This window comes from Ptychodera flava, chromosome 12 (genome assembly GCF_041260155.1).
Source record: "Ptychodera flava strain L36383 chromosome 12, AS_Pfla_20210202, whole genome shotgun sequence".
In the NCBI taxonomy this organism is placed as follows: domain Eukaryota; kingdom Metazoa; phylum Hemichordata; class Enteropneusta; family Ptychoderidae; genus Ptychodera; species Ptychodera flava.
In genome coordinates, this window is record NC_091939.1 from 21,050,275 (window position 1) to 21,076,633 (window position 26,359).

The window sequence follows — 26,359 nt, forward strand, 5'->3', positions numbered from 1 at the left end:
ATTGTTCAGTTTTGTGATTACTTTCTGTCTGGTCAACTGAGTGTGCTGAAAACGTACCATCCAAGTTTAGAGGCTGAGCAATTCCAGTGTGAGTCCATTCACTTTCATCAAAGAGATGTGAGTGTGGATCTTTGTGTGGGTGCACATCATCCTCACATGGTGTTAACCCAACTGTCCAGGTATAGCCAAAGATGCCAGTCTCATTGTCACGGAAACCATCCCAATTGGCTACATTTCATACAAAAAAAGATGGTTGAATACACATAATTAGTTAGTGCAGAGGATCATTTGTTTAATTTATAGTCTGTTCAAGTCTTTTGTAACATATAACTTCGCAAATTAAATTTCTTAACATGTACTTACAGCACATTTTTAAGGAGTTGGGAAATGAAACTTGATGAAGGTATTATACCATGCTTATGAACTTTGCACAAAAGCCTGAAAAACAGAGAATTCTCACCTGAAGCATACTTATTGGCCCTGGTGTACAGCATATCATGCATTGGTTCATGTCCATTGAAGACACAATTGGAACCAGGTCCATCAATAATGGATCTTACCAATGAAAGAAAAAAAATGGAACACTGAACGAATATCGCATATGTGTATTGTGCAGATACTTCATGGTCACTCCAGGTCTAACTTGGTGGAAATAATAATTATGATACATCCAAGAGATTAAATTCACTGGCTAAACAAGGAATCAATCTCAATGTTACAGATTGCAGCATCATATCAATCCACTAATATTGTTGACCTGCTAATATGAAAACACTAATTTAACAAGATTACATATAATTTTCGAACCTTACCTATTACATCCATTTAATGAGGAAGTATTATCTGAGTAGAATTTAAAGACCAACAGATCCTGAAGCGAGATTTTGTCAACCCATCACTAACCTGTGATTTCGCAGTGGTGTTTCTTCAATACACCTATTCTTCCATTCATCAGGTACGTATTCAGTGCATGTCTCGTGAAAGATCTCATCAATTTCTGCATTGTCAATTGGTCCTGGTTCCGGTGGTACAAAGTCACTGATGATCCCTTCTGATGATATGATATGGCTGTAACCTACAAATGAAAAACCACTGGCATAATAGCACAAACAAGCACAGTTCTTAACGTTTTCATCTAACCTTCATGTTCAACTTGGTGAATTAAATGTGACATCTAGCACATGTTGTTTTCATTCAGTTTAAAATCTGCAATTATTTTCAACTTCTGTGTTACAGAGAGCAGCTATAAGACAGGAATATAGGTGTTAATGATCAAATCTGTAAGCTGTGAAAGAGTTCATATTCGGTATTTAAGTTTGTTTAATACATAACTACATGAGATTTTTCTTTTGCAACACTTTTGATTACAAGCATTTTCACTAATAGAGCGCGAAGCCACTGCAGTGACCTGCAATAAAACTGCTCACACTAATTAGTTTCAGCTGTAGCCGTGGCCACTTTGGTGTTGAACAAGGCTACTTGATACAGACAAAAAGTCTGCTTGTACAAAGGCAAAACTAGCTCTGTCTGAGGCTCGGGTGTAAATGAGAGTTTACGATTGGCACCCTGTGTTCAAGATTAAGATACAATGTAACATTACCATGCACTGGTCCATGTACAAATCTTTTTTATTTCAACTTCCCCAGACAAACTGTCTGCATGGGACATACAATGTTGTCGACTTTGCCAGCTGGCTACAGCTGAAACTAATTAGTGTGAGCAGTTTTATCGCAGTTCACTGCAGTGGCTTCGCGCTCTATTACTGAAAATGGTTGTATTTGGAATAGCTGTAACACAAGTTTTGTATCCTAAGAAATTGGTTTTTCAATGGACAACTTGTAACCTCCTACCAAGTGAGTTGTTGAAAAACATGTTGAAATACTGAACATCATTGTGTCTCAGTTCCACATCATCATGCGCGAACTCAACGGTGTGTCCAATGCCAAGACGCTCAAAGTTGTAGAAATATCCATTCTACACGAAAAGAAAACAATATCAGTCAGTATCACAAACACGCATGTATTACTGAAAAGTGTTTAATTTATCAAAACTACAATAATTATGGGAATTCACAGTTATTCTAATTTTGTGTCTTTTCCTTAAGCTGACACCACTTTGTTACCCTTTGTCGCCTTTAAAAATATACAAAGCCAATTTTTTCAGATTTTTGCCAAAATTTTGATAAAAAACTGTAGCCCATTTTTCCATTTGGTTCAAAATTATCAACTAAATTTCAGACAAATTCATAAAAATCGGTAAAATGTTGCGCTAAAATTTTGGTGGGAAAAATTACAGCACTCAAAGGGTTAACAAGGCCATGATAAACGACTAAATAAATATACATCCATAAAAATAAATACATAAATAAATAAATTTATTTTGATAGCAAAATAAATACAAATAAATAATGAATATATAAAAGTATTATGTTAATCATCAAACAGTATGATAGAAAAAGAAGATTATTGAAAAGGCTCTTCATGATGTTAAACTTGCCTCATGCAATTCCACTTCATAACCCTCAATTTCTTCAAGGAGTTCACACAATCCGCTGTCACCATAGTCGTAGTTGAAACTCAGACACTTAGTCGGCGGCAGTGCTAGGCAGTCCTTGGCACAGTTCTGAGGATACAGATAGTTTCTGGTGTGATGGGACACTGATCTGAGACGACCAAGTCGTGGTGCTGCAAAGTACTCCAGGCTCTTGGTTCCAAGGGGATCATCTCCAATCTCAACTTCATGCGCATTCTTGTCAAGGTCAAAGTCTGTCCATGGAAACACCTGATCACCAAATATTGACTCACCAAAGCCAATTGCTTCCTGCAAAGTTCAAATTAGGAAACAAGAAACATAACTTGATGTAAAAAGAAAGGAAAAATCATTAGAACAGATTTGCTCAGCAATATGATTATCTAAACGTGATTTTGGGCTCAGGATTTGACCATAACAAATGGCAAAAACTGTTGCAATGTCAACATATGAGATGAAATCATATCACTATTTCTGATCACTAAGCTCTAGTGCCTTTACATAAATCCCCAAGGCTTTTATATGTAACGTCTGTTACATTTCAGTATTCAAATTTCGAAAACAGGCAGGAATAAACTGGAACATCTGGACTAATTTACGTAGAACGTTTCATTGTAAGATCAATAAAATAACGAAATTTTTGAGAAGTCCCAAACATGAGACAAAAACGCACAATGACATCACTAAGGTTACAAAGCAAAGATGATACATCTAAGTGTTGGGTGATAGTTTTTCAGTCAGGCAAACCCTACAATACTCAGACTATTCAGATATGTAAATTAAGTCCAAACCTAATATAAATGTCTCATCGTCAGGTCCCAATACTTTGTAGTTGGATTGGAGTACTGAAGAAGAAGCCTTGTATTTTGGCTATACCCTAAATTTCAGCAAAATGACCAGAAAAATTGTTTTTGGACAACTGAGGTGAAAAGAAACGATGTTTAACATTTCATTATCTTTAGGACTGATTTGAGAATAAACAGACCTGTCTGTGCAATATTGGTGAATCATCAAGAGCTAACGACGAAGCTCTCAAAATATTGGGATGGCTAGTAGACAGGAAGTCAGGCGTCACACGTCCTGCTGGCAGGGTAGAATCATAAGTTGATATTTGGCAGACTGTCTTGGTAGAGGCTTTGGCAGAATTGACAGCAGTCACTGTGAAGTATAGAGGAACTCCTCCTCTAAGTATCTAAATGGAAGGGAAAACAAGCAAGAATTAACACTTGTGAAACCACATTAATCAAAAACAACTGTCACTTAAGATTTTTGATTTTCAATTTCAAAGAATGTTTCAGTAGTCTGGAGGTACAGCATTGAAATTTACCAGTTCAGCACTGCCAGTATGTCTATTTGAAATCCATCCATCCATCTGAAACACCACTACCTCAGTGAAGAATAACTTTATCATTAATGATAATAGGTGACAGTAATGAGCTTCTGGACTCAGAGTGTCAGAATTGACCATCAGACTTTCAAATCAGAATGAAAAGTTAATACTGATTCTGGTACGTAAGATATGATTGGTATCAACTGCACAGAAACTAGTAATCTACAGGGCACCTCCGAGAGCATTTGGTTTCTAAGAAGTTAATTACACAAGATAGAAGGCATAATGTTAACTTCATGTACCAGATGGTACATGTACACTAGGGGAAGACTGCATTAACTTGCATGGTACCTGAAACCGGAGTCCTTGCCTGACCAACTCGGGTGACAAACAGAAGACTTTTAATCCCTCAAGGTGTGAATGTTCCATTGTTATGTTTATCTAATCCAGCTGGTGCCGTTGTGTGCCATTGTAGGAAAGGCAGGTCTGTGAAATTGATCCTCATAGGGAAGGGTATTCCTAAGTAATGGAGCCTTCCCGTAATGACATGTGTATCTCACAGACTGAATTCATTTCCTGGCATCAACAGTCAAACATGAAATCCATGTCTAATTGATTTTAATCATTTAACCACCATGGTTTGAACCAATCACATTGTTTTCCATCGTAAAGTCAGATCTCCACAGAGGGAACCTGGGGTGAAAGGGATAAAAGAAATATGGTAATTACAAATAGTGTGATTCTTACTAACCTTAGCAACAATGACAGAAGGACCACCCATTGGTTCATTTCTCATGATATCACATCCACCCTTGAAGGTCCCCACACAGAATGTCATTTCCACTTCACTACGATCATCTTCAACAGCGAGCGTCAGTTCAAAGGCAGGGTCGGTGTAGTCACGTCCTTCTATTTGTTTCACATAGCAGCCTCTCTCATGCATTTGGCTGTAGTCTGTTGCAGAACGTTTACCAACGGCCTAAATTGGTATATGTTTGTATAAGATACAGTGTATCATACGTCTTTTGGACAAATTTGAATGAAATCAGCCAAGGCGGGAAACATGGATGAATGGAAATTTGGACACTGTTGAATATACACATGACAGAATTTCTAAGGTGAACTACGCTATGTACTGCAGTGCTACTGCCTGATTCTGAGTAACCCTCACCGTTTACGTTTCAGTGTCTGATATGTAAGACAATGTGTGCAGAGAATGCATGATGTTTATTTCTCATTCAAACAACTAGGTGTTGTAATACTTAGATATGCCATCTTAATTAAGAAATTATGCATACTACAGTGGATTACAGCTACACACGCTGTATAACAATAGATTAAATTAAATAACAAGTGAACACCAGTACACATTACAGTTATCTATTTTTAACTCACATAACTTTGAACGAGTAATACAGTAAGTAGAACATTTCTACTTACTGTATTACTCGTTCAAAGTTATGTGAGTTAAAAATAGATAACTGTAATGTGAATGTGAATGTTTAATGTGAATAAAACTTAACAGATTTCACACTGCCTTGGAGAACAGGTACTGTAACACATGAACCTCACTTATAGGGTAAGATATCTCTCTGACTGAAAGAAAGCTAAACACTGTCCTGGTGTAGTTTTAGTCACTCCTGATAAGATCAACAGTCTAATCAAGAATGAGCACACCCGCCTACTATAATCAAACGCTTGTGTAAACTCTGTTTGCAGGATTAGCAAAAGGTGACAAAAGGTTGAGATCAGTTTGTGTAATTAATATAAAAGAAATCAAACATCGTACTGGCCAAGTGTTTGACTGGGAGGAGAACTCCACTAAGGCGAGAACCTGGGACTGAAAATTGCGGCTTTCATGATCAGAGACCCTGTTGTTTGTGTAAGATAAAAACATCTGATAACATCAACAGTCTACTCGAACAACACACTCGCCGACTGTACTGGATTCATACACTCTAAGTAAATCAAAATTCCAGGACTTTCCATGAGTTTTTTTGCCATTTTCCAAGAGTATTTGAGGTTGAAAAATTCCATTTCCAGGAGTGTTTGCACAATAAAGTTTGCGATTTTAGTAGGGTCACACACTAATTGTTTCTTGCATTGTCCACAAAACTTCAGCCCATATAAGACAAATGCAGTCAATGACGAGTTGAAAGGTTTGACGGTGACCACATCTTGAATGATATCGCTGAGGACTGAGAGAGTTGCGAGTGTGGTACCAACTTTGAATAAAATCGGTTGTAACATGTCTGAGTTATGGCTCTGTACATGAAAAAATCGTAATAAAATGGCCGCCTGGCGGCCATATTGGATCGTATCACAAAACAAATAGACGTGCATCTGTATGACATATGTAGTAATCCTTGTACCAAGTTTGAATGAAATCGCTTCTTGCATCTCTGAGATATCTGCGTGAACGGACGGACGGACGCACACACGCACGCACGCACGCACGCACGGACATGACCAAACCTATAAGTCCCCCCGGACGGTGTCCGTGGGGACTAATAAGCAACAGAAAACTAAAAGTTATCGCCGTGTTGAAAGGACAGTACAACAACATAAAACGACGCCAACTAGTTATGTGCCCTCTCTCTCGCCCAGCTCTATAGTACGGGTCACCGGTGCGATTGCCTTGGTAGAACTAATACAGGTACCGGGTGAGCACCGAGTACGGTGATAAAAAGTGGTACTATTGATGTTATGGTTGAAATAGTACAAATAACGTGGAGGGATCCAACCACAAACTGTAATGACACACATGCACAAAACACAAGGGAAGCAGAATGATGTGTTCACATTTGCTATCTTTAGTAACACAACCCTGATCTTGATCATCACCATCCCTTACCGGTGTATCAACGATGGGTTTAAACACAGGTGGCGTATCATCTCGCTCCAGAACTCCTATGTTCACAAGGGTTCCCTTGATTGTTCGAGTGGTGTAGTGCCATAATCGGGTATCTATTATTATTTTTGTGAATTTCTTGAATTTCAAATTAATTTCAAAGAGCAGAATAGCACGGAGTTCTAGTTGGAGCGGAACCAAATTTGTATCCATACGAATGCTGCAAGTAAAATCACACCACACAGAAAAAGACAGCATAATTCATATAGGTAGAGGTAGTGGTTGGTCAATACTTTCACATATTCAAATACCTCCTTTTGAATACTACCCAGCGCCTCTTTACAAAATCTTGCAATAGTTCACGGACAATAACAATTATATAACAATAATAATAATATAAAAATGAAACATTAACGATACTGAGAATAATAAATGATAAAACAGAGAGTTTGAAGTGATTTTTAATGAGATCAATCCCTTTGATCATTTTACAAATTTGGGTACATCCCTCATTACTTTAACCCTTCTACCTGTACTAACATGGTTTAGCCCGAACCATTGTTATCAATGGTGACTGTGGCCCTATTTACAGGAAATAAGGGGTGACAGGTTATGAGATGGCTGAACTTTGATGAGAAAAGGAAGGGTCCAAAGGGTTAACAATATTACTGATCAGAAATTTCAGCACCTTATCAATTTTCATTTTCATAATGTTCATGAACAGTATTGAAAAGCTGGCAATGATGGCATACGCTCCCATTTAGGCAAAAAAATATGTATGTTTATATTTTATACATATTGCTCTACTAAGCAGCCTTTATGTACATAATTTATGAGGAAAGGGTTACGCTGTTAGTTTGTTTGGATTAACAAATCTATAAATAAAAAACCTTGAAAAATGATACAAATTTCAAGACAAACACTTAAAATTTGTTGAAAATATTTTCTGAAATATTTTCTTACCAAAAATTACAAAACTACCTTCAGGTGCATGTTCTCTATTTTGTCAAAATTTCATCAATTCCTAATGATGATATTATTGAAACATTTAAACCTAATCTAAAAGCTATTAGACAAAAGAGTTTCTGAGCTTTATGACTATAAATGATGAAAACAATCTAAAAGTACAATCACAGTAAATGGATTTCATCATAGCCTGAAAAAATCTGGCTGAAAACACAGTAGCACGCCAATTTTTAACCTTTTTACATCACTGATAGTTTGAAAAAAATTTATTTAAATAAGAGAAATATCCCTCTCAAAACCTTATGAAGTATTCATTATTTTTCCAGTTTCAAAACTTTGAGACAAAAACCTGAGAACCTCCCAGTCAGATTTTAAGATATCATATTGGCAGGTTTTTGAGAAGCTTTTGCAATTAAGAAGGCCAATTAAAATATCTTGAAAGTATACAACACAGCACAAGTGTCATAATTTGCTTAATTAATCTCACTGCAAACATCCCCAGGAAACTGCAAAACAAGTTTCAAAGCACTTTGGCAAGCAGTTTTTGAGACAATTATCTCGCAACGAAAAATTGGTTGAATTCCCCAATGTTGGTAAGTTTCTAAGAGTATAATAAAGTCTAAAACAATATTTCTGAGGAACTGGGAAATAAAAAGTAAACATTTTCTTAAACTTGCATTGTGATTAGTTTTGTAATGAAAATGTAATGTAAGGCTAAACATAAGAAGTGTCAACAACAAGATAATCCACTCGCCTTGTTGTAAGTGGGAAACGATTGAATTGCAACTCAGCTCTGGTTGGAAAATTCACAGTAATTAAATAGCCTGTCAGTCGTAGTTCAGCACGAAACATGCCAAAACTACCTCCAATGGCACCATACACATGTGAACCTACTTGTGGTGTGATAGAAACCTACAGAAATACAAAATAAATTATGCTTCATTAAGTTCACAGAGGACAGAATGGAAAGGTTTTTTTAGTTTTAGAAAAATGGAAAGGACTATTTGGTGGTGATACAAGGAATAGATGAAATGGGACAAAAGCTGTACAGTAACCTATGGTGATATTTTTTGATCATAGTTTGCTCTATGAAGCATTTTCCCATTTTTCACCCAAAAGTATATTGCTGATACTAAGTACAAGCCTTATAAACACATTCAGCAATGGGTACAAAATGCAATGTTGTTGTTGACAAATAAATTCTAGTCTGGACTTAATTCATTTGTCAATAATACCAATGTACATTACATGGTGATATACAGGATATACGTTGCTAGGTTAAAAATTCACAATGTGACCATGATTTTGGAATAAAAAGACAATATTTAACAAACAGAACAAAAACTGGAAAATACCTAAATAGTTGCAGGAAAAAGGAACTTTGATATTCCAAAAATTTGAAAGAGATGTATGTGCTGAGTATGTGTTTGGAATAATAATATCAAGAAGACATGTGGGTCAGTGTCCTGACACAGTTACTGCAGCTATACACTTCATCTCACATTTTAGATTCATTTTTTCCAGGAGCTTCAAAAACAATAGATCCAGGATGAGAAAAGAATATTTACACGGATTACATATGAAAGGGGAGGTCAACATATCACATAAACTCATACTGACAAATCCCAAAGTTCATGAAGCCAACATTCAGAAACTAAGAGGAATATTTCTTAGGTATTTTCAAAAAAGGAAATGTTACATATTGAATCACGGCTACATTGGAAAAGACTGCAAATCAAAGGAACACTAAGTAAACATATGTGCAAAAAGGAATGCATAAGAAACATGGTATAGAAGCAAAAATAAACAAAACGAAGGTGTCCAACCAATGCATTCATTCAATACACAAGCTTGATGCCCCTTAATTATTATGCTCATAATTTTTAAGGGTTAACATTGGTCATTCATTACTGTTGTACCTGTTCAAATCCAGTGCATTCAGTTTTAATGTACAGCCTAATCACAGAAAGTCATTAAATATCCAAATGAACTAGTAACAAGTCATCGTTGATGACACAGTCCCCACTTGTTAATGGGTACTTTGATTACAGGTCTTCAGAGAGAATATAGAGTCCTCTTCATTAGGTCTGTGATAAAAATACTTTTGAATAAATTCGCATGATACATGTCTGAGTTGTAGTTCAGGACATGAAAAAATCGTAATAAAATGGCAACATGGCGGCCATATTGGATCATATCACAAAACAAATCAATGTGCATATGTATGACATAGGTCAATGTCCTTGTACCAACTTTGAATCAAATCGGTTGAGATATGCCTGAGTTATGGCTTAAATGGCCGCACAGCAGCCATATTGGATTGTATCACAAAACAAATTAAAGTGCATATGTATGACATTGGTCAATCTCCTTGTACCAACTTTGAATAAATTCGCTTGATAGATGTCTGAGTTATGGTTCTTGACATGAAAAAACGTAATAAAATGGCCACATGGCGGCCATATTGGATCATATCACAAAACAAATCAATGCGCATATGTATGACGTAGGTCAATGTCCTAAGTTTGAATAAAATCGGTTGAGATATGCCTTGAGTTATGGCTCTGTACATGAAAAAATCGTAACAAAATGGCCGCACGGCAGCCATATCGGATTGTATCACAAAACAAATTGATATGCATAGCTATGACATTGGTCAATGTCCTTGTACCAAGTTTGAATAAAATTGGTTGAGATATGCCTGAATTATGGCTCTGTACATAAAAAAAACGTAAAAAAATGGCCCGACATGGCCGCACGGCAGCCATATTGGATCGTATCACAAAAAAATTGACGTGCATATCTATGACATTGGTCAATGTCCTTGTACCAAGTTTGAATAAAATCAGTTGAAACATGCCTGAGTAATGGCTCTGTACATGAAAAAATCGTAATAAAATGGCCGCCTGGCAGCCATATTGGATCGTATCACAAAACAAATCGACGTGCATCTGTATGACATATGAAGTAATCCTTGTACCAAGTTTGAGTGAAATCGCTCCAGGCATCTCTGAGATATCTGCGTGAACGGACGGACGCACTGATGCACACATGCACGGACGCACAGACATGACAAACCTACCGGTATAAGCCCCGGACGGTGTCCGTGGGGACTAGTAAACATACCACACTCATCAAATTTGCAGCATATCTGAATCTCCATATAACAATGAACCTCAAACCTAGGAGGTCTGATAAAATTAAAAATATATTCAGCTTTGATTTATTGTCTAATGACAGAAATCCATTATATGTGCAAATGAGCTAATAACCAGACTATGTGCTCATCAAACTTTCAGCATTACCAAACCTTAGCATATGACCAATGGATTTTAAGGGCCCGCTCATGCGGCCATATTGGATCATATTGTGAAACAAATCCATGTGCATGTGTATGACATTGGGAGTAATCCTTGTACCAAGTTTGAAAGAAAGTGGTCTGGGCATCTCTGAGAAATTTGTGTCAACGGTTGGACGGATGCATGCACACATGTATATGACCAAAATCTATAAGTTAACCAGGACGATGTCTGTGGGGACTAATATGACGCCAGATTCATCCTTACTAACTACAGTGGTCTCGTCCGTCACCAGCAACAGTGTTCAACAATTGTACAATCACATGCGAATGCCATATTCCAACCAAGAAAACATCCTTTGTGATGTATGACTCTGATAGTGAGTAATATGTTCAGTGTGCGCAACCAGAATTGGCAACAGTGAACTGTACAACGTATTTCTAATGAACAGTTTGACAGTAAATTACGATACATTGTTTGTTGTTACAGTTAAACATTGTTACAAATAATATATGTTCATAAACCCTTTCATGCCTGACTCTAGTAACCTACCAGAGCAACCGCTATATATAGGGTGTTTTAGGGGTAGGCCTGAGAGGGTAAAATATAAATTGACCTGGTTTCAAATGCTTAACTTTTGTCTGTGTCTGTGTTGATATGTGTGTGTACCGGTATGTGTAAGTTGAGAATATCCACAAAACTTTATTTGGCAAATGCCAGCGTGAGTGTCGAGTGTTGATTAATTTTCTTGATAGGGTTGTAAGCTGAGCAGTATTTGAAACGCACAACATTTCTGCAGCTCGTGAACGGCAAAACATAAACAAAAATGAGGTCACATGCATATCAGTCTGCAAGGACAAGAGGGATGCGGCTTTGCGATTGCCATCCTGTCCAAGTGGATGACGCATATTTAACCTTTTGTACCTTACAAAATACCTAGATAATTTGCAAAATATTGTTCCATAAGGTATGATAAAACCTTTATGGCCCTAATACAGGTTTTGCAGACCTTGGTTGTGCGGCACGCTCGGGCCCTTCTGTCATACAGCCCTGGTCTGCAAAACCTGTATAACTAAGGGTCATAAATATTATTATAGCATTTACTGCAGCAGTGACCTTTCCAATTGAAGATCATATAATACTGTTATGTGGGTATGAAAGAGGCTACAGGTAAAAAGTTACGTTGACTTACACCAGCTGTCATTGAGAGAAGTTTGACATCAGCTGCAAACGTAATGGCAAATGAACCACCAGCTCCAAATACTATAAATACAAAAATGCATGAAATTATGTAACATTTACTTTTAAAATGCCAGAAATATTAAGACTTTACTCCTGTTGGGCCTCTAGAAATAAAAGCTCTGGTTTTACTACTGATTTTGTGGACAAGAGCCCAGTCATTTGATAGTGTGCAGGCATAAACACGCGTACGGGTCAGTGTTCTCAAGTACGCTCAAGGGATAATAGTAGCCGAGCCAAATTCGTGGTCAAATGTGATCTGAATACAGCGTATAATTCCTGTTCAATATTCAGGAGATATTTAACTCACATTAATTGACCTGTTATTACATGTTAGCTTTGGTTAGGGTATCCTTGTGACAGATTGGCTGCCGTTTCAACAAGTGGCAATATCGCAAACACTGTAATCAAAACGTAACTCAGTGTGGAGGTTCTTGGATATGTTTTCAACAGGGGGACCCCTCACGAGCATGCGCAGCGCGACAACCACCGCCCTTTAAAATAATTGTCTGTTTTACGTTAAAAAAATTGGAACAATTGACTTACTGCTACAGCATTCTACACTGTCCAGTCTCACAAAACAAAGTTCTTTGCAAAAAAGTGTTTATAAGTACCCAGTTGTTTTGACAATTGGAGCATTTTGTCAGGTATTGAATAGGTGGATTGGTCATTTTTCTTGTAGTCAGGAAGGGAAATTTTATTCTTTTCCCAGTTAACTAGTTGGAAAGAAGTAAAGTGGATAGTCAAAAGGTGTTATTTGGGTAGTTTAAGAGGTTTGGAGGGCACAGACATGATGCATGGAGAGGGTGGTTTGATGGGTGTCTGGAATGTTCATGTCGGGAAAGGGAAAGCTTTCTGATGTTCAGGTGACAACGGAGGAAAAGGGAAAACTCTAAGTAGGCAGGAGGAGATATTTTGAAATTGCAGGGAGCAGATGAAAACTCCAATTTTTCCTTCAAAATAATGCATTTTGTTCAAAAGGCATTAAAATAACACATTTCCATGCAAAAAAAACACCATCTGACAACAATTTCTCAAGGGTTTTTACAGGGCTGCTAGAAAAGATTTTGATGGTAGGGTACAGCTGTATATTTGATAATTGCTAGCTTAGGTTTGGTAATGTGTTTCCAAAGTACCCTTTTAGTCTTAAATTTTAATTTTGCAGCAACATTTGACAGACGAAAACAATATCAGACGAAGTGTGCTTTTTGCTGGAAACTGCTTTATTATTGCATCAGCAGCTATCAGTTTCACTGGTGAGACCATATACACAACCATAAGTCACATCTTGATGGATGTCCATGTTGCCCCTTCTCTGGTTTAGATATGTTTGTGTATAAGGTCTCAATAGTGAAACTGATAGCTGGTGATATGATAATAATTAAAAGCAGTTTGGAAAAAAGTACCAAACCTAATCTAGTAATTAACAATAAAAGCTGTACCACTGCATAAAAATCTTTTCAAGCAGCCCCGTAAAAATACCTTGAATTCATTGTGTGATAGAAGGTAACAAGACAAGACAATCTAACTTACTTAACGGCAGTGGGATAGGTCCAACCATGATTATAATTCGTAATTCAAAAAAATTTACTCCATTGTGAAAGTGAATACTTCCCCTGAGTCGTACATCGTAGTTTCGGAAGATATCATCAAATTGGCCAGAAAGAGCAGTATCAATTTTTTCTTTCAACTGAAAAATTAAAAATAGAAATTTAATTATCATTACGTTGACTGTTGCACAAAAAAAATATTCCATTCTATTTGGAAACATGTTCACAGAAAGAATCTATTAACAGTTCTACAGGAAACAATCCAATTTGTGCAAAAAACTATGCATATACATTTGTGTTGGCATGACTGTATAAAAAAGAGAGACTGAACCATTGCATTGAAAACAGTATGCATGAAGAGGCATTGCGACAGGCTAGTTTCTCAAACCCATCACGCTCACCGAACGTACAATATGCCAGAGTTTACAGTCTTTAAGATCTCAAACTGTAGCAGGTATCACACTACCTGACTGATAACAATAACTCACCAGGTCCTGGTAGAATTGTCGAAGTTCCTTCAGAAGACTGGTGACGACTTCTGCATCAATCAGATGGTGGTCTAATAATCTCTCCAGTTCTCCTAGAGTCATGGCTTTTAGATCAATATCATCAATGGGAGGCAGAGCTACCGTAAAGATAATGAAAATAATACATGTCGTCTCCAGTCCTTTGCCATTTACCTTATACCTTAATGCTGCCAGCTTAACATTCTATTGGAGTCAGATTTCTTGCTGATATTTAAACGCAGACTATTCTGTGGCAAAGTTCTTGAATTTTTGCAAATGTTATTTCACAGTTGTGGTAGTTTGGCAGATACCAGTTTTCATTGCAGTGAACACATAAATTTTCAAATCTGATGAATGATAGCAGATTCAAGCCAAAATATCCTAATAATGGAGTCCAAATTGGTGGTTAATAAATTTGTCTGTATGAAACATTATGGTTGACCATTGATTTTCCTGCTGGCCTTAGTTTTATTCTGGTGGTCTTAATACTTTTTGCTTGCCTTAATTCTTACTACTGCAACTACTATACCAACAACATCCACTAACTATACTACCACCTCACTGCCAGATGTTCAGAACAACTACATTATTATCTCCAAATGTTTAGAACGAGTTGATTTAGAATTGCTTATGCCACATATAGAACCATTTCGATCCTCTGCAATTTGCATACATATTTGGCTGTTCGACTGACAATGCAATCTGCACACTAGTCCATCGTGCAATTAAGCATTTAGATGCTAAATCATCAAATACAGTTAGAGTCTTGTTCATTGACTATGCGTCAGCATTCAATACGATACAACCCCACCTAATGCTAAACAAATTGAATGTTTTCAATTAATGTTCCTAACCGTTTACAACTTTGGATTTTAGATTATCTGACTGGTAGGTCTCAGTATGTTCGCACCAGCTTTGAAACATCAAGTACAATTCCAATTAATACAGGAGCACCTCAGGGCTGTGTGTTGTCACCTGTTCTTTTTGTTTTGTATACAAATGATTAGCTTAGGACACTGATGGGGCGATGATTGAGAAGTATGCAGATGACACAGGGGTTGTGGGTTATTTCGAGTGCATGATGATGACGATCAGGAATATTTTGAGTGTATCGACTTTGTTAACACCTGGTGTAATGACAACTATTTAGATCTTAATGCGTCAAAGACACAAAAGCTTGTTCTGGACTTTAGAAGGAAACAAAATGAAAATACCGTCAATGACGCTGTACCTTCTCTAATGTGTGGCCAGGTCAGGTAATTGGTTGTTGACATGGAGTTGTTGGTAAATAGTTGATGATGTAGGGCATGAGGTGGATATGGACCCAAAGAACCCAAAAGATGATTAAATATATCAATCAAAAAAATTCTAAGCTACAGTATAAACTGCCTAAAGATAGTTCAATGTGGAAAAAAGTTAAATAATTCAGAAATAAGAATTAACAGTCCAAAATAGTAATGACGCACTTCCCTACTGACCTGAGTGCATGTGAAATACACAACCTGGCATCTATAAATTAAATGTACCGGTATACCAAGTGATCATTTTAAGTCACTTTTATTAACTGTTTTAAATGGATTTTCCAAAGAGTCCTGTGGAAATGATGAAAAACGCTTATCTGGTATTGTGTTTGTAAAACCTCATTGCTGATAATTGTCATAGTATTGAAAAAAAATTGAAAGTGAAGAAATTACTGTTTTTGATAGGCATATTTACCTTGAAATACATGACCGTGTAAAGAATATATGCTAAAAGTGTTTAAGAGTAAATTTCTTTTCAAATAATTTAATCTGTGACCAAAGGATTTTATTCTTTGAGTTTACAAATTCAAACATTGCAATTTGTTCAATCATCTTGTGCAGTGCAAAATTTATAAAATGACTGAAAAATAAAAAAAAAATTGGCAGAATTACAGTCTTTGTGATGTAAAATTATGGGTTGACATCACGATAATTGTTAATCTGTTCGAAGTACTACTATACTATAATTTAAAAAAGAAAAGTTCATGCAGAAACGGTAACATATATTGTCAGCAATGTAGTGTTAATTTTGACTTTACATCAAAATATGCCTTTGCTGGATACCAAATATATAGGGCGAAATATTAAAATCAGCCATGTTCAGCAAAATCCACACAACAGCATTGATCCTTTTCTAATTTGATTTGATTTGCTTATGTTATCCTTGTATGACAGTCAGTACAATATGGAACTTGAACACAACACAGTGAATAAGTATGCTGTAAATGAAATGGTGTGGCTGCATCCACATGCAGCAATAGGAGTGCCTTTGTCTCTCACCCCTCATTTCCAACCTCTCCCATCCCTGAAAAAATAGTTTGGCCTTATATTTATAATGTTAATAATTTCTGTATTTGTTAAAATGTGCGCATCTCAAAAAACTTTTGATCATAAACATTTTCATTGTTTTTTATAGCTGACCAGTCACTTAACCTGTTTATTTTGAATATTTGCGCATTTTTCCTCAGTATTTGACATTTTCAGAATACCTTCTTATTCAATTTGTCATTTTCTAAAAGTTTAAATGCTCCTTTGTGTGGTCAAGCTTTCCACAAGCATCAAATGTGGTACTTCATATAGGAAGGTCTGCCTCTAGAGGGCGGGCATCATGAGCAGTGTTTGTTAGTTATTTCCTCCACATAAACTTCTGATTGTACTGTAAACATTGAACATGGCCGACGTCCGATTTTCCTGTCTAAAACTTTCACTCATTTTTGTTCATATGACTCTGAAACTCCAGGAAACGATTGGGAAGAAAGAGTTATCTTGAAATATTGAGGTACTCGCCGATATTTTGCAAAATTAAATGAGAAAAAATGCAAGGAAAATGCCGACAGGCTTACACAATGACCGTTTTCAGACTCAGAGGCATATGATCATCTGCAGATTGTGCAACAGGCCCATATCACGTGAGGCCATGAGGGGATATCCACGCAACTCAGTACCAAACACTAGCGCACACAGAGTGAGCAAACACAAAGTGAGTAACCCTAACGTCAGCTCAGTAGTCTGTAATAGATCGTAGTCAACTAAGAACCTTGGAGAAAGGCTTACATGTAACACTGTGGCTATGCCGCTAAGTCCCTTTTGATTTTTGTCACAGTTCAAAATCGTTCTCCTTCACCTCAACCTGAACCATGAACACCCCCACCAGTTTATGATATGACCCATCACAATGGCATGACGTCAACGGATCTTGACAGACGGAAGTATTGACAGACGAAGTAGTTGACACCAGCATACTGGTTTTCAACTCTAATACCTTCTCTGTCTATAAATAGACACGAGGAGGTAAAAACAGTCAGTTGTTATAAATAATATGAAGTAGAGAGAGTGTCAGCATATCCATACTTAAACTGTATGATCGACCGTAAACTGTCATTCTCACAACATGTAGAAAATCAACTGAGAAAGGTAAACAAACGAATGTATCATGTAAGATCGATGAGAAAGTTAAATGTAAGTTCAAGTGTAATTGCTCTTTTTTCAACTCAACAATATCATCTATTATTAACTATGCTAGCACCGCTTTCTACAATCTGCTATCAAATCATCTCAAAGAAGACCTCAATCGCCCTACAAAAATCTGTAAAAAGCTGCTTGATGACAACCGGGATGAACTTGCGCAGAACTCAGAGGTATACAAAGAAAAGTTATGGCAAAGAAAATATTGAAAGATCCGAATCATCCACTCCACACAGAATACGAATACCTTCCAAGTGGTCGTCGCCTTAGGGTTCCACGTTCTCGTACAAATAGATTTAAGCATAGCTTTGTACCAAGGTCAATCAGTCTATTGAATCAGTTGTAACCTGATGCGTGTTTGTGTAAATGTATGTTTAGTTATGTTTAGTTATGTTTGGTAATTATAAGTATATTTAGTCTTTATGCATTATATAATTTTTTTCTTTTTGTCTTCTGCCAATGTACACAAAATTTCGTGTAACTATTACATGACAAATAAAGAATGAATGAATGAATGAATGAATGAATGAATGAATGATCATTATCAATACTGACATACTTTTTTTGCACATGAATAATGGAAAGGTTGAAAAAATCAAGCTTACAGATATTTGAACAGGGCAGTGTGACTTTGAAAGCTACCTGTATAACACTCAATGAAACAGCTACAGTCAGTAATTGTTTCATAAAATGTCTTAAATACTGTCAGTAAAGTAACATTACCAAATGCATTATTTTTGACATCGGCCTTCAAGTCTTCACAAAGTTGTATTGTTATTGTGGCATCTTTCAGTATTCTCACAAAGGGAAGACAGGACTCCATGTCCGGTGTGCAAAAACCAGCCTCCAAGCTTACCTGATAATGAAAGTATGTGGTGGATGGCCCAAATGAAATTTTTTTGTCACAATTGTTCATTATCTTAAAGAAAGCAGCTAAAATTTCTGAAGATGTCTTTGTATCTTTGCTTTCTAAAGAATGGTTGCTAAAATTTGTATTTTAAAGAGGAAAAAATTCTCATTTAAAAAACAAATGTTGACAGACATGATATTCATTATTGCAAAACCCACGATAGCAATTAACACAAATCCCTTTTCAGTTACATAACCCTCATCTTTTTCACCCTGTTCAAGCATGTGTCTCACTTATGTATATAATCACCAACTCTACATATTTTTGGATGTCAATGTCACTTTCCAGACTTAAGTTGAATTAAGTTCTCACAAAGACGTACAGGTATATATTACCAACAGACATTGAAATGCAGATCTACATCCCTCAACAGAACTACCCCAAGTTTCAAGTAGCGATACCTGCAAGACTGGCACTTTGCATCAATACTTTGAACCATCTTTAGGGTTATGCTTGCATATCATAGGTCATCATGGGGTCATTCAAAAAGTAGGTTTCATCCTATCAGCGTCAATTGGGGTACAAAGCGATGAGATAATTAATTGTTTGATGACTTTTTACCAGCATATGTGCTATCATTCAAGAGTTACATGTAACTTTACCAGTAGTTCAGTTAATGCACAAATATTGCAGTATCTGGTAGATAACACAATAAATCAGAGCTGCTGGTATACATAGATCGTACAGTACCAAATACTAACCACAATCTTCAGATCAAATTTTTCAACCTTGTACTTGACCACAGCTGACAGAGACTCAAGGCTTAAAACGTCGCCAACAAATGACTCCATGCCTTCTACACCTGTAGTAATTGAACAAAAGACACTGAAATAATCAAATGTATCGGGCAGCTTAAGGCACTGTACAGCAGATACCCCATGAGCCACTCTGATTTGTACTATTGGAGCTTCCTCAGTGAATCAAGGCATATATACACAAATTCATAGACTTTGAAAACATAACTTTTAAGCACAACTACTCCAAAATTCCAATACTGAAAGATTGAAAATCTGTTTTATTATGGGAGGATAACAGTTTTGTAAAAATTTCCAATGATTAAGTTTTGCCTAATATTGATATTTCAAATGGATATTAAACAAGCGACCTAGCGGCCGATATAGCTCCGCTGTGTTTATGTACAGAATAACTATTTTTGACACATGTTGATGAAGAAGGTGGAAATCTTTGATAACTCAATGCAGTGGCCAGAAAAAGTGGCTAAAATAAGCTGCAAAAATACAAAATTGAAGATTTCATCATACTTTAAATATGTCACATTCGATCATCCCTAAGAACACGTCAACAAAGCTATCTGATGAGTAGTTTTTTGAGAATAAAATATTCTGACCAAAAATGGCAACAATTGCCCCAAAAATAAAAATTGCAGATTTCATCATAATTTCAAAATATCACACTTAGTTCATATATAGAAACCTCTATACCAAATTTCAAAGCTGTTAGACCAGTACTTTTGAGAAACGCATTTTTTGACCAAAAATGGGAAAAATTGCCCAAAAATTCAAAATTGCAGATGTCATCATTATTTCAATAAATATCATTTAGTTCATCTATAGAAACCTGTATACCAAATTTCAAAGCTATCAGATGAGTAGTTTTGGAAATACACATTTTTTGACCAAAAATGGCAAAAATTGCCCCAAAAATACAAAATTGCAGATTTCATCATTATTTCCACAAATATCATTTAGGTCATCTGTAGAAACCTGTATACCAAATTTCAAAGCTATCAGATGAGTACTTTTGGAAATACACATTTTTTGACCAAAAATGGCAAAAATTGCCCAAAAAATACAAAATTACAGATTTCATCAGAAATTCAATATATATTACTAAGCTTATCTGTAGAAACCTGTATACCAAATTTCAAAGCTATCAGACCAGTACTTTATGAGAAATACATTTTTTGACCAAAAATGGCAAAAATTGCCCCAAAATTACAAAATTGCAGATTTCATCATTATTTCCATAAATATCATTTAGTTCATCTGTAGAAACCTGTACACCAAATTTCAAAGCTATCAGATGAATAGTTTTGGAAATACATTTTTTGACCAAAAATGGCAAAAATTGCCCCCAAAATACAAAATTACAGATTTCATCAGAAATTCAATATATATTACTTAGTTCATCTATAGAAACCTGTATACCAAATTTCAAAACTATCAGACCAGTACTTTTTGACAAATACATTTTTGACCAAAATGGCAAAAATTTCCTTAAAAATGCAATTTTGCATATTTCTGCACAATTTGAATAAATCTGAAATAGATCATCCCTAGGGACATATGTACCAAATATAAAAGCTATCTGACCAGTAGTTTTGAAGAAGGAGATTTTTAAAGATTTTTTTACCAAAAATGACAAAAATTGCTTTAAAAATACAAATATGCAAATTTCACCACCATTTGAACAAATCTGATTTAAGTCACCCTAAGCAAACTGCATATCAAAGTTCAAAGCAATGGACAAGCGGTTTTAGAGAAGAAGATTTTTTACCAAAAACACCAAAAAATGCCCCAAAAATACAAATATGCAAATTTCATCATGATTTGAACAAACTGAAGTGAGGTCACCCAAGTGAACTGCATATAAAATTTCAAAGCAATTGGACTTGTGGTTTCAGAGGAGAAGCAATTGTTGACGGACAACGCCGGACGCCGGCGGATAATCAACCTATTTGATAAGCTCCGCGTCGCTGACAGCGGAGCTAATAAATCTACATGTTAAATTTTCTTAGAAGAATGACCACTCCAGTTGGTCATAACTTGGCTCCCCAAAAGTAATATGGCACGGTATGACATGCTGACTTTTATTATTATTATTAAACCATCATGTACAAAACTTTTACTGTAACATCTTGCAGCTCATTTACTAGGTATGATTAAATTATTTAAGATGCTTCACTATGCACTACAGAAAAAGTTCTAAGACTCAAAACCTTCCATGATCATACAAATCAAAGAGAATTGTAGGTAATTTTTTTGTACATGTGTAAAGGCTACGATGATCTACATGGATGCATGACAACAATGACAAGATCAGTTTGAATTTTCAATAAAATTTTATTCTGAGGTTAATATTTCATCATTTTGTGACATTACAACAGTTAGGAGTTTTGCCACTCATACTCACTAAATTCATCATCGATGAGGTCAAAGGTCACAGACCAAATATCTGCACCAATCTTCAGTTGGAAGGTACACGGATCATAGGAGATGTTTGCAGTAAATGCATGGTGAAAGTGATAGAGCTGCAAGTCCATACAGCATGACACACCCAGGCAATGCTCTTCAAATGTGCAGTAGATATTCTTAGTCAAGGCATTCCTGATTCCAAAGCATTCTGAGGGGAAATGACACAGGACAGACGACTGATTCAAGAAGATTTTACACATGTATATGAAATTGATATAAAAAATTAATATTTGTCTATTTTTTCCCCAAAATTCTTCTGAAATAAATCAAACAAGAATGACAAAATGAACAATCACAGTTATCGTACTTGATGTGAACACAGAGCATATCTACATGACTTACTTTGTTCAGTTTCTAGATATCTTTCTTCCAAGACTGATCTTGGTCCTGTTGCATTTTTTCCTCTCAATCTTATATCATATCTTAATTCCTCCATATCCATGGTCTCTGGTCGTCTGCATTCCTTGTTGTTGATTGCACTCTGCAAAAAATATCAAAAATGTTAGATATAAACTCGGATGAACTTTTCTTTTGCTGAAATTCTGTTATAAACACTGGGTGAAGGCCATTTTCTGTATTAAAGTCAAAAAGCTAATGAAATAGATGTGAAATGTTAATTGAATTTACTTTTAGCTCAAAGTGCAAGCTGTTTTGAATTCTGACATCAGGTATTAGCAGGTACATGTACCCCTGTTCTATATGGCAAATAATTTTGACAAACTGTAGTACCATAGATGGTATTTCAAAATAGTATTATTTTGTCAAAATACAACTGAATACCATGAATGATAAATCTTGAGATTATGCATTAACACCTTTCAAAACTATAAACAGCACAATCCAAAACACATGAATACCAGTATTCTCCACTGACGAATTATCTTTTGATGTGCATGACGAGACAAAACTCAAATCTCATTAATGCACACTGCATAAATTAACACTAGTCTGTCAAGCTTTGAGCATGTTCAAAACAATCATTTTCTGGCAAAGTTGTCTCTGTCTGTCTATCTGTTTGTCTCTCTCTCTCTCTCTCTCTAACTGATTTGACTGTACTGCCTCTCACTACATTTGTAGCTGAAGTGATTAAAGTCTGAGCAATGGAATGTATGGACCAATGAATGCTGTACCCTTCCATTAACTTTGCTGGCTGAGATATATGATGCAGTGTAAATGTACGGCTGTTGTGAGGGCTTGGATCAATTAACCATGATGCAATCTGCTTTGCAGTTGTGATGGAGATGAAAATGATGGATCATCTGAAAACTGAAAAGAAGAAATCAATCAACGACAGGATTCATATATGATTGTGATTAACGGGACAAAAGAGATTGGGAAAAACTTTGATAATAACGCAAAAATGATACTACCTATACACTACAAATATAATATAGAAGCAGCTACTTAGCGATTCAGGCCTCAGACTAAGTGAAAGGATTTAGAGTGATACAATAAACCTGATATAAAAAGGCTTGGTCCATTCAATGTAAGTACTCCTCCATATACATTTGAACTTGAACATCATGTGAAAAGAAAAGCATTCATCTATCTCTACTCCAATCGAATAATTGCAAAGAAGTATCACTGTAAAATATGGCATGACAACACTATAGAAAAACATAAATGTTTAATACCTTGAGTAGATTTATGACTGCCTCCAGTTGTTCCTTCAATTCATCAAGTTTAGCATCTCCAACAAAGTCAAACACATTACCTAGACTCAAATCTTTCATGTTGAAATCAAAGACTGGACCAAGCTCATTGATGTCTGGCAATCCAAGACGGTCAACAAAATCTGCAGAAAAAAATTGTATGCTGGAGATTTACCTTTCAAGTGGAAAAGAATCAAAGTCTGCTATTTCAAAGTCACATCTTTCAGAACTATTCAGAATTTCACCAGAGCAACTTCAGACCAGCTCAGTTTAAATGCAGAATATTTTGATTGAAAAATGTCAAATAATTTATTTAGATATATTTTAAGTTTGTTATGTGTCAAAGATTGATTAATTTGTACCTTTAGCTTTATCAATCAAGCGTGCTTCAATGATACTTCTAGTAAACATGTCATTGACCTCTAAGATGCTGGTATCTGGTTCTTCAGTTCTTGCAGGCGAAGTATCCATTTCTTTTGGTCCACCAGTAAGACTACCTTCAGCAATAACATTACCCTGCAGACAATGAATGATTATAATTAGTCAAAGTATTGATAAAACACCCCTGACTGGTCCATTCATTTATTGCTAGAATTACTGTTACTATGTTATGATGCTTTCTGGTGCTTACATTGACATTGGCTAACCAAATTCAAAGATTATGGCGTCAAACACAGTGAAAGGATATCTGTATCACTTTGTAGTGAAAAACAAATGACATTACCAACCCTAACACTGATGGCGCTAAATACTGAGTCATGTGTGATGGCTGTGGTGCCACTTTTGCAGTTGGGTTTTTTCATCTGCAGGGTCAACAATACAGACACATAAAGTTTAAGAAAAGAAATCTATCACTCAGTAGAGTTGTTTAAGGTAGATGCATCTCGAAAAAGAAAGACAAACTTTTGCTCAAACTTTCCTCAATGAGGCTTTCAACTCTTCTCTCACAGAATCAAAACTAAAAATCAGGAGTCACCATGCAAAATTTGGTACTAGTGAAAGAAATGACCAAAACATTTACTAATATTTGAAATTCAATGTGGCCATCATTTCTGTGGTAACTCTATAGGGGAAAATAAAATATTTCATTTTTTGAAAAACTAAGATGGTAAATAATCGCAATCATACCAATCCATAATCCAATGACAGTAGGTCGGAATTCGCAAGACAATAGTTGTAAACATTAGACACAAAACAGCACAGAACAGACAGTAAATAGACGGTACACAAACAAAGTCATATTCATGAAAGAAAGATATATGGACCTCTGGCCAGAAGACCAAGAAGTGATATAATAGTGATATAATATAATATAAGTGATATAATTAGAAGTGATATAATATTATATAATATATATATAAAAATATTTCTTACAATAGTAGCATTAAAATGAGCCCTGACGAGTTGTATACCAGAAAGTACTGAAAATTTGAAAGCCCAAATATCTGTTAACTTAAGCATAACTTCTTGTGTAAAAAGTTGAATGACCTTGCACACGGAACTAAATGCACATTTGTAATCACTCCATATAGCTTTGAAAGCATTAATGCAAATCACAACAATGTACTGGAAAAAGGGTCCATACACTCAAAATCATTTAAAATGCAGACTTTTTTCAGCAAGTTTCAAGGACTTTTTGAGGTTTTAAATACCATTTTCCAGACATTTGTACAATTCATTTTTTTACATTATTTTATATGTCAGTCATTTCACAATATCACAATGGTGACAATCTTGTTATTTTTGAAAATTATGGGAGTATTATCACTTTCTAGGACTTCAATACAGGATTAAAGGATATTTTGGGAATTTTCCATGAGCCTATAAAATTCAAGGAACATACACACCCTGGAAAAAGCTGAACAAAACTACCCTTCATTTGTATTAATTATTGTTTGGTAGACAGCAACTGTATCTAGATTTGCCACAACTAATGATATAAATAAGAATGGTACAAAATGACATTTTAGGGTGAAATTTAATCCTCCATGCCTACTGTTTTTATTTGCCATTTTTCCAGTTTAATTGTAATTTTATCCATTTTAGGGTGATCTGTTCAATTTTTTATGTCATTGTTGGAGAAAGATATAGGCTAAATCAACTGTTGGTGGCCATGGAATATTCTATTTACCTTGAATACCAGTAGGTAATCATCACACTCCATGTGGACTCCTGGTGGTGGCATGTCTCGTTTCTTGAAGTATCTAGTAGGATCCCTTGTATCTTTGTATTCTTTGCTTCTCATTGTAAAGTGCATTACGTTTGGGCTGCAGCCTGAATCTCTGACTCGGCCGATGACGTTGTCTTTGTTCACCTGGTTCATGAAAGATGGACAAATTCAGAATGATCAAATTAGCAAAGAGAAAATATAGGACTAGATATCACTCAGCTGCCAGAGAGATAAGACTTGAATAGTTTTAGGTCAATACGTGTTGTTGCTGTGATAAATAATATGACATACAGCTAGTTTTCAATCGGGTTCGAACCCACAACATACGGCATCCAGTCGCCTAGCAGAGAGGCAACAGACAGAACTGCTCGGCCAAATCCCCACTCTCAAAGAGAGTGGTTCAATAACCGGGCTAAGTTGCTACATTTTTCTTTTCTGAAAGACATGTCTGAAATGTTAAATTTCTCATTTGATCCAATTTAGCCATTCACAAATTACATGTGATATGGTTGGACTGAAACAAACAAGGTCTATCTTACACATTGTTCTGCTTCGTGTAATCATAATGCTGTAGACCAGAACAGAGGAGAGTTCGTTTTACACAGAACTCGTAATACAAGGAATGAATATAACTTTGCAAGGATATTTGGATTCTGT

The 26,359-nt window shown here is 35.8% G+C and overlaps 2 protein-coding genes across 2 annotated transcripts in view; both read right to left on the reverse strand.

The window, feature by feature from the left end:
• LOC139146178 (uncharacterized) overlaps positions 1-25,777 on the reverse strand; it is a 37,441-nt gene extending 11,664 nt beyond the window's left edge. The window contains exons 1-18 of the mRNA XM_070717587.1: positions 25,664-25,777; positions 24,261-24,335; positions 23,895-24,048; positions 23,515-23,675; positions 22,223-22,361; positions 21,819-22,028; positions 19,367-19,467; positions 18,479-18,611; positions 14,253-14,389; positions 13,748-13,904; positions 12,168-12,238; positions 4,611-4,838; positions 3,515-3,721; positions 2,497-2,820; positions 1,851-1,974; positions 904-1,075; positions 461-555; positions 58-228 (exon numbers count right to left, since the gene is read on the reverse strand). Of these exons, the coding sequence (XP_070573688.1) occupies positions 58-228; positions 461-555; positions 904-1,075; positions 1,851-1,974; positions 2,497-2,820; positions 3,515-3,721; positions 4,611-4,838; positions 12,168-12,238; positions 13,748-13,904; positions 14,253-14,389; positions 18,479-18,611; positions 19,367-19,467; positions 21,819-22,028; positions 22,223-22,361; positions 23,515-23,675; positions 23,895-24,048; positions 24,261-24,335; positions 25,664-25,777 (2,773 nt within the window). The remainder of the gene's footprint in view (positions 1-57; positions 229-460; positions 556-903; positions 1,076-1,850; positions 1,975-2,496; positions 2,821-3,514; positions 3,722-4,610; positions 4,839-12,167; positions 12,239-13,747; positions 13,905-14,252; positions 14,390-18,478; positions 18,612-19,366; positions 19,468-21,818; positions 22,029-22,222; positions 22,362-23,514; positions 23,676-23,894; positions 24,049-24,260; positions 24,336-25,663) is intronic.
• Positions 25,769-26,359, reverse strand: part of LOC139146179 (uncharacterized) — a 36,906-nt gene continuing 36,315 nt past the window's right edge. The window contains exon 22 of the mRNA XM_070717588.1: positions 25,769-25,846. Within this exon, the coding sequence (XP_070573689.1) occupies positions 25,843-25,846 (4 nt within the window). The 3' untranslated portion in view covers positions 25,769-25,842. The remainder of the gene's footprint in view (positions 25,847-26,359) is intronic.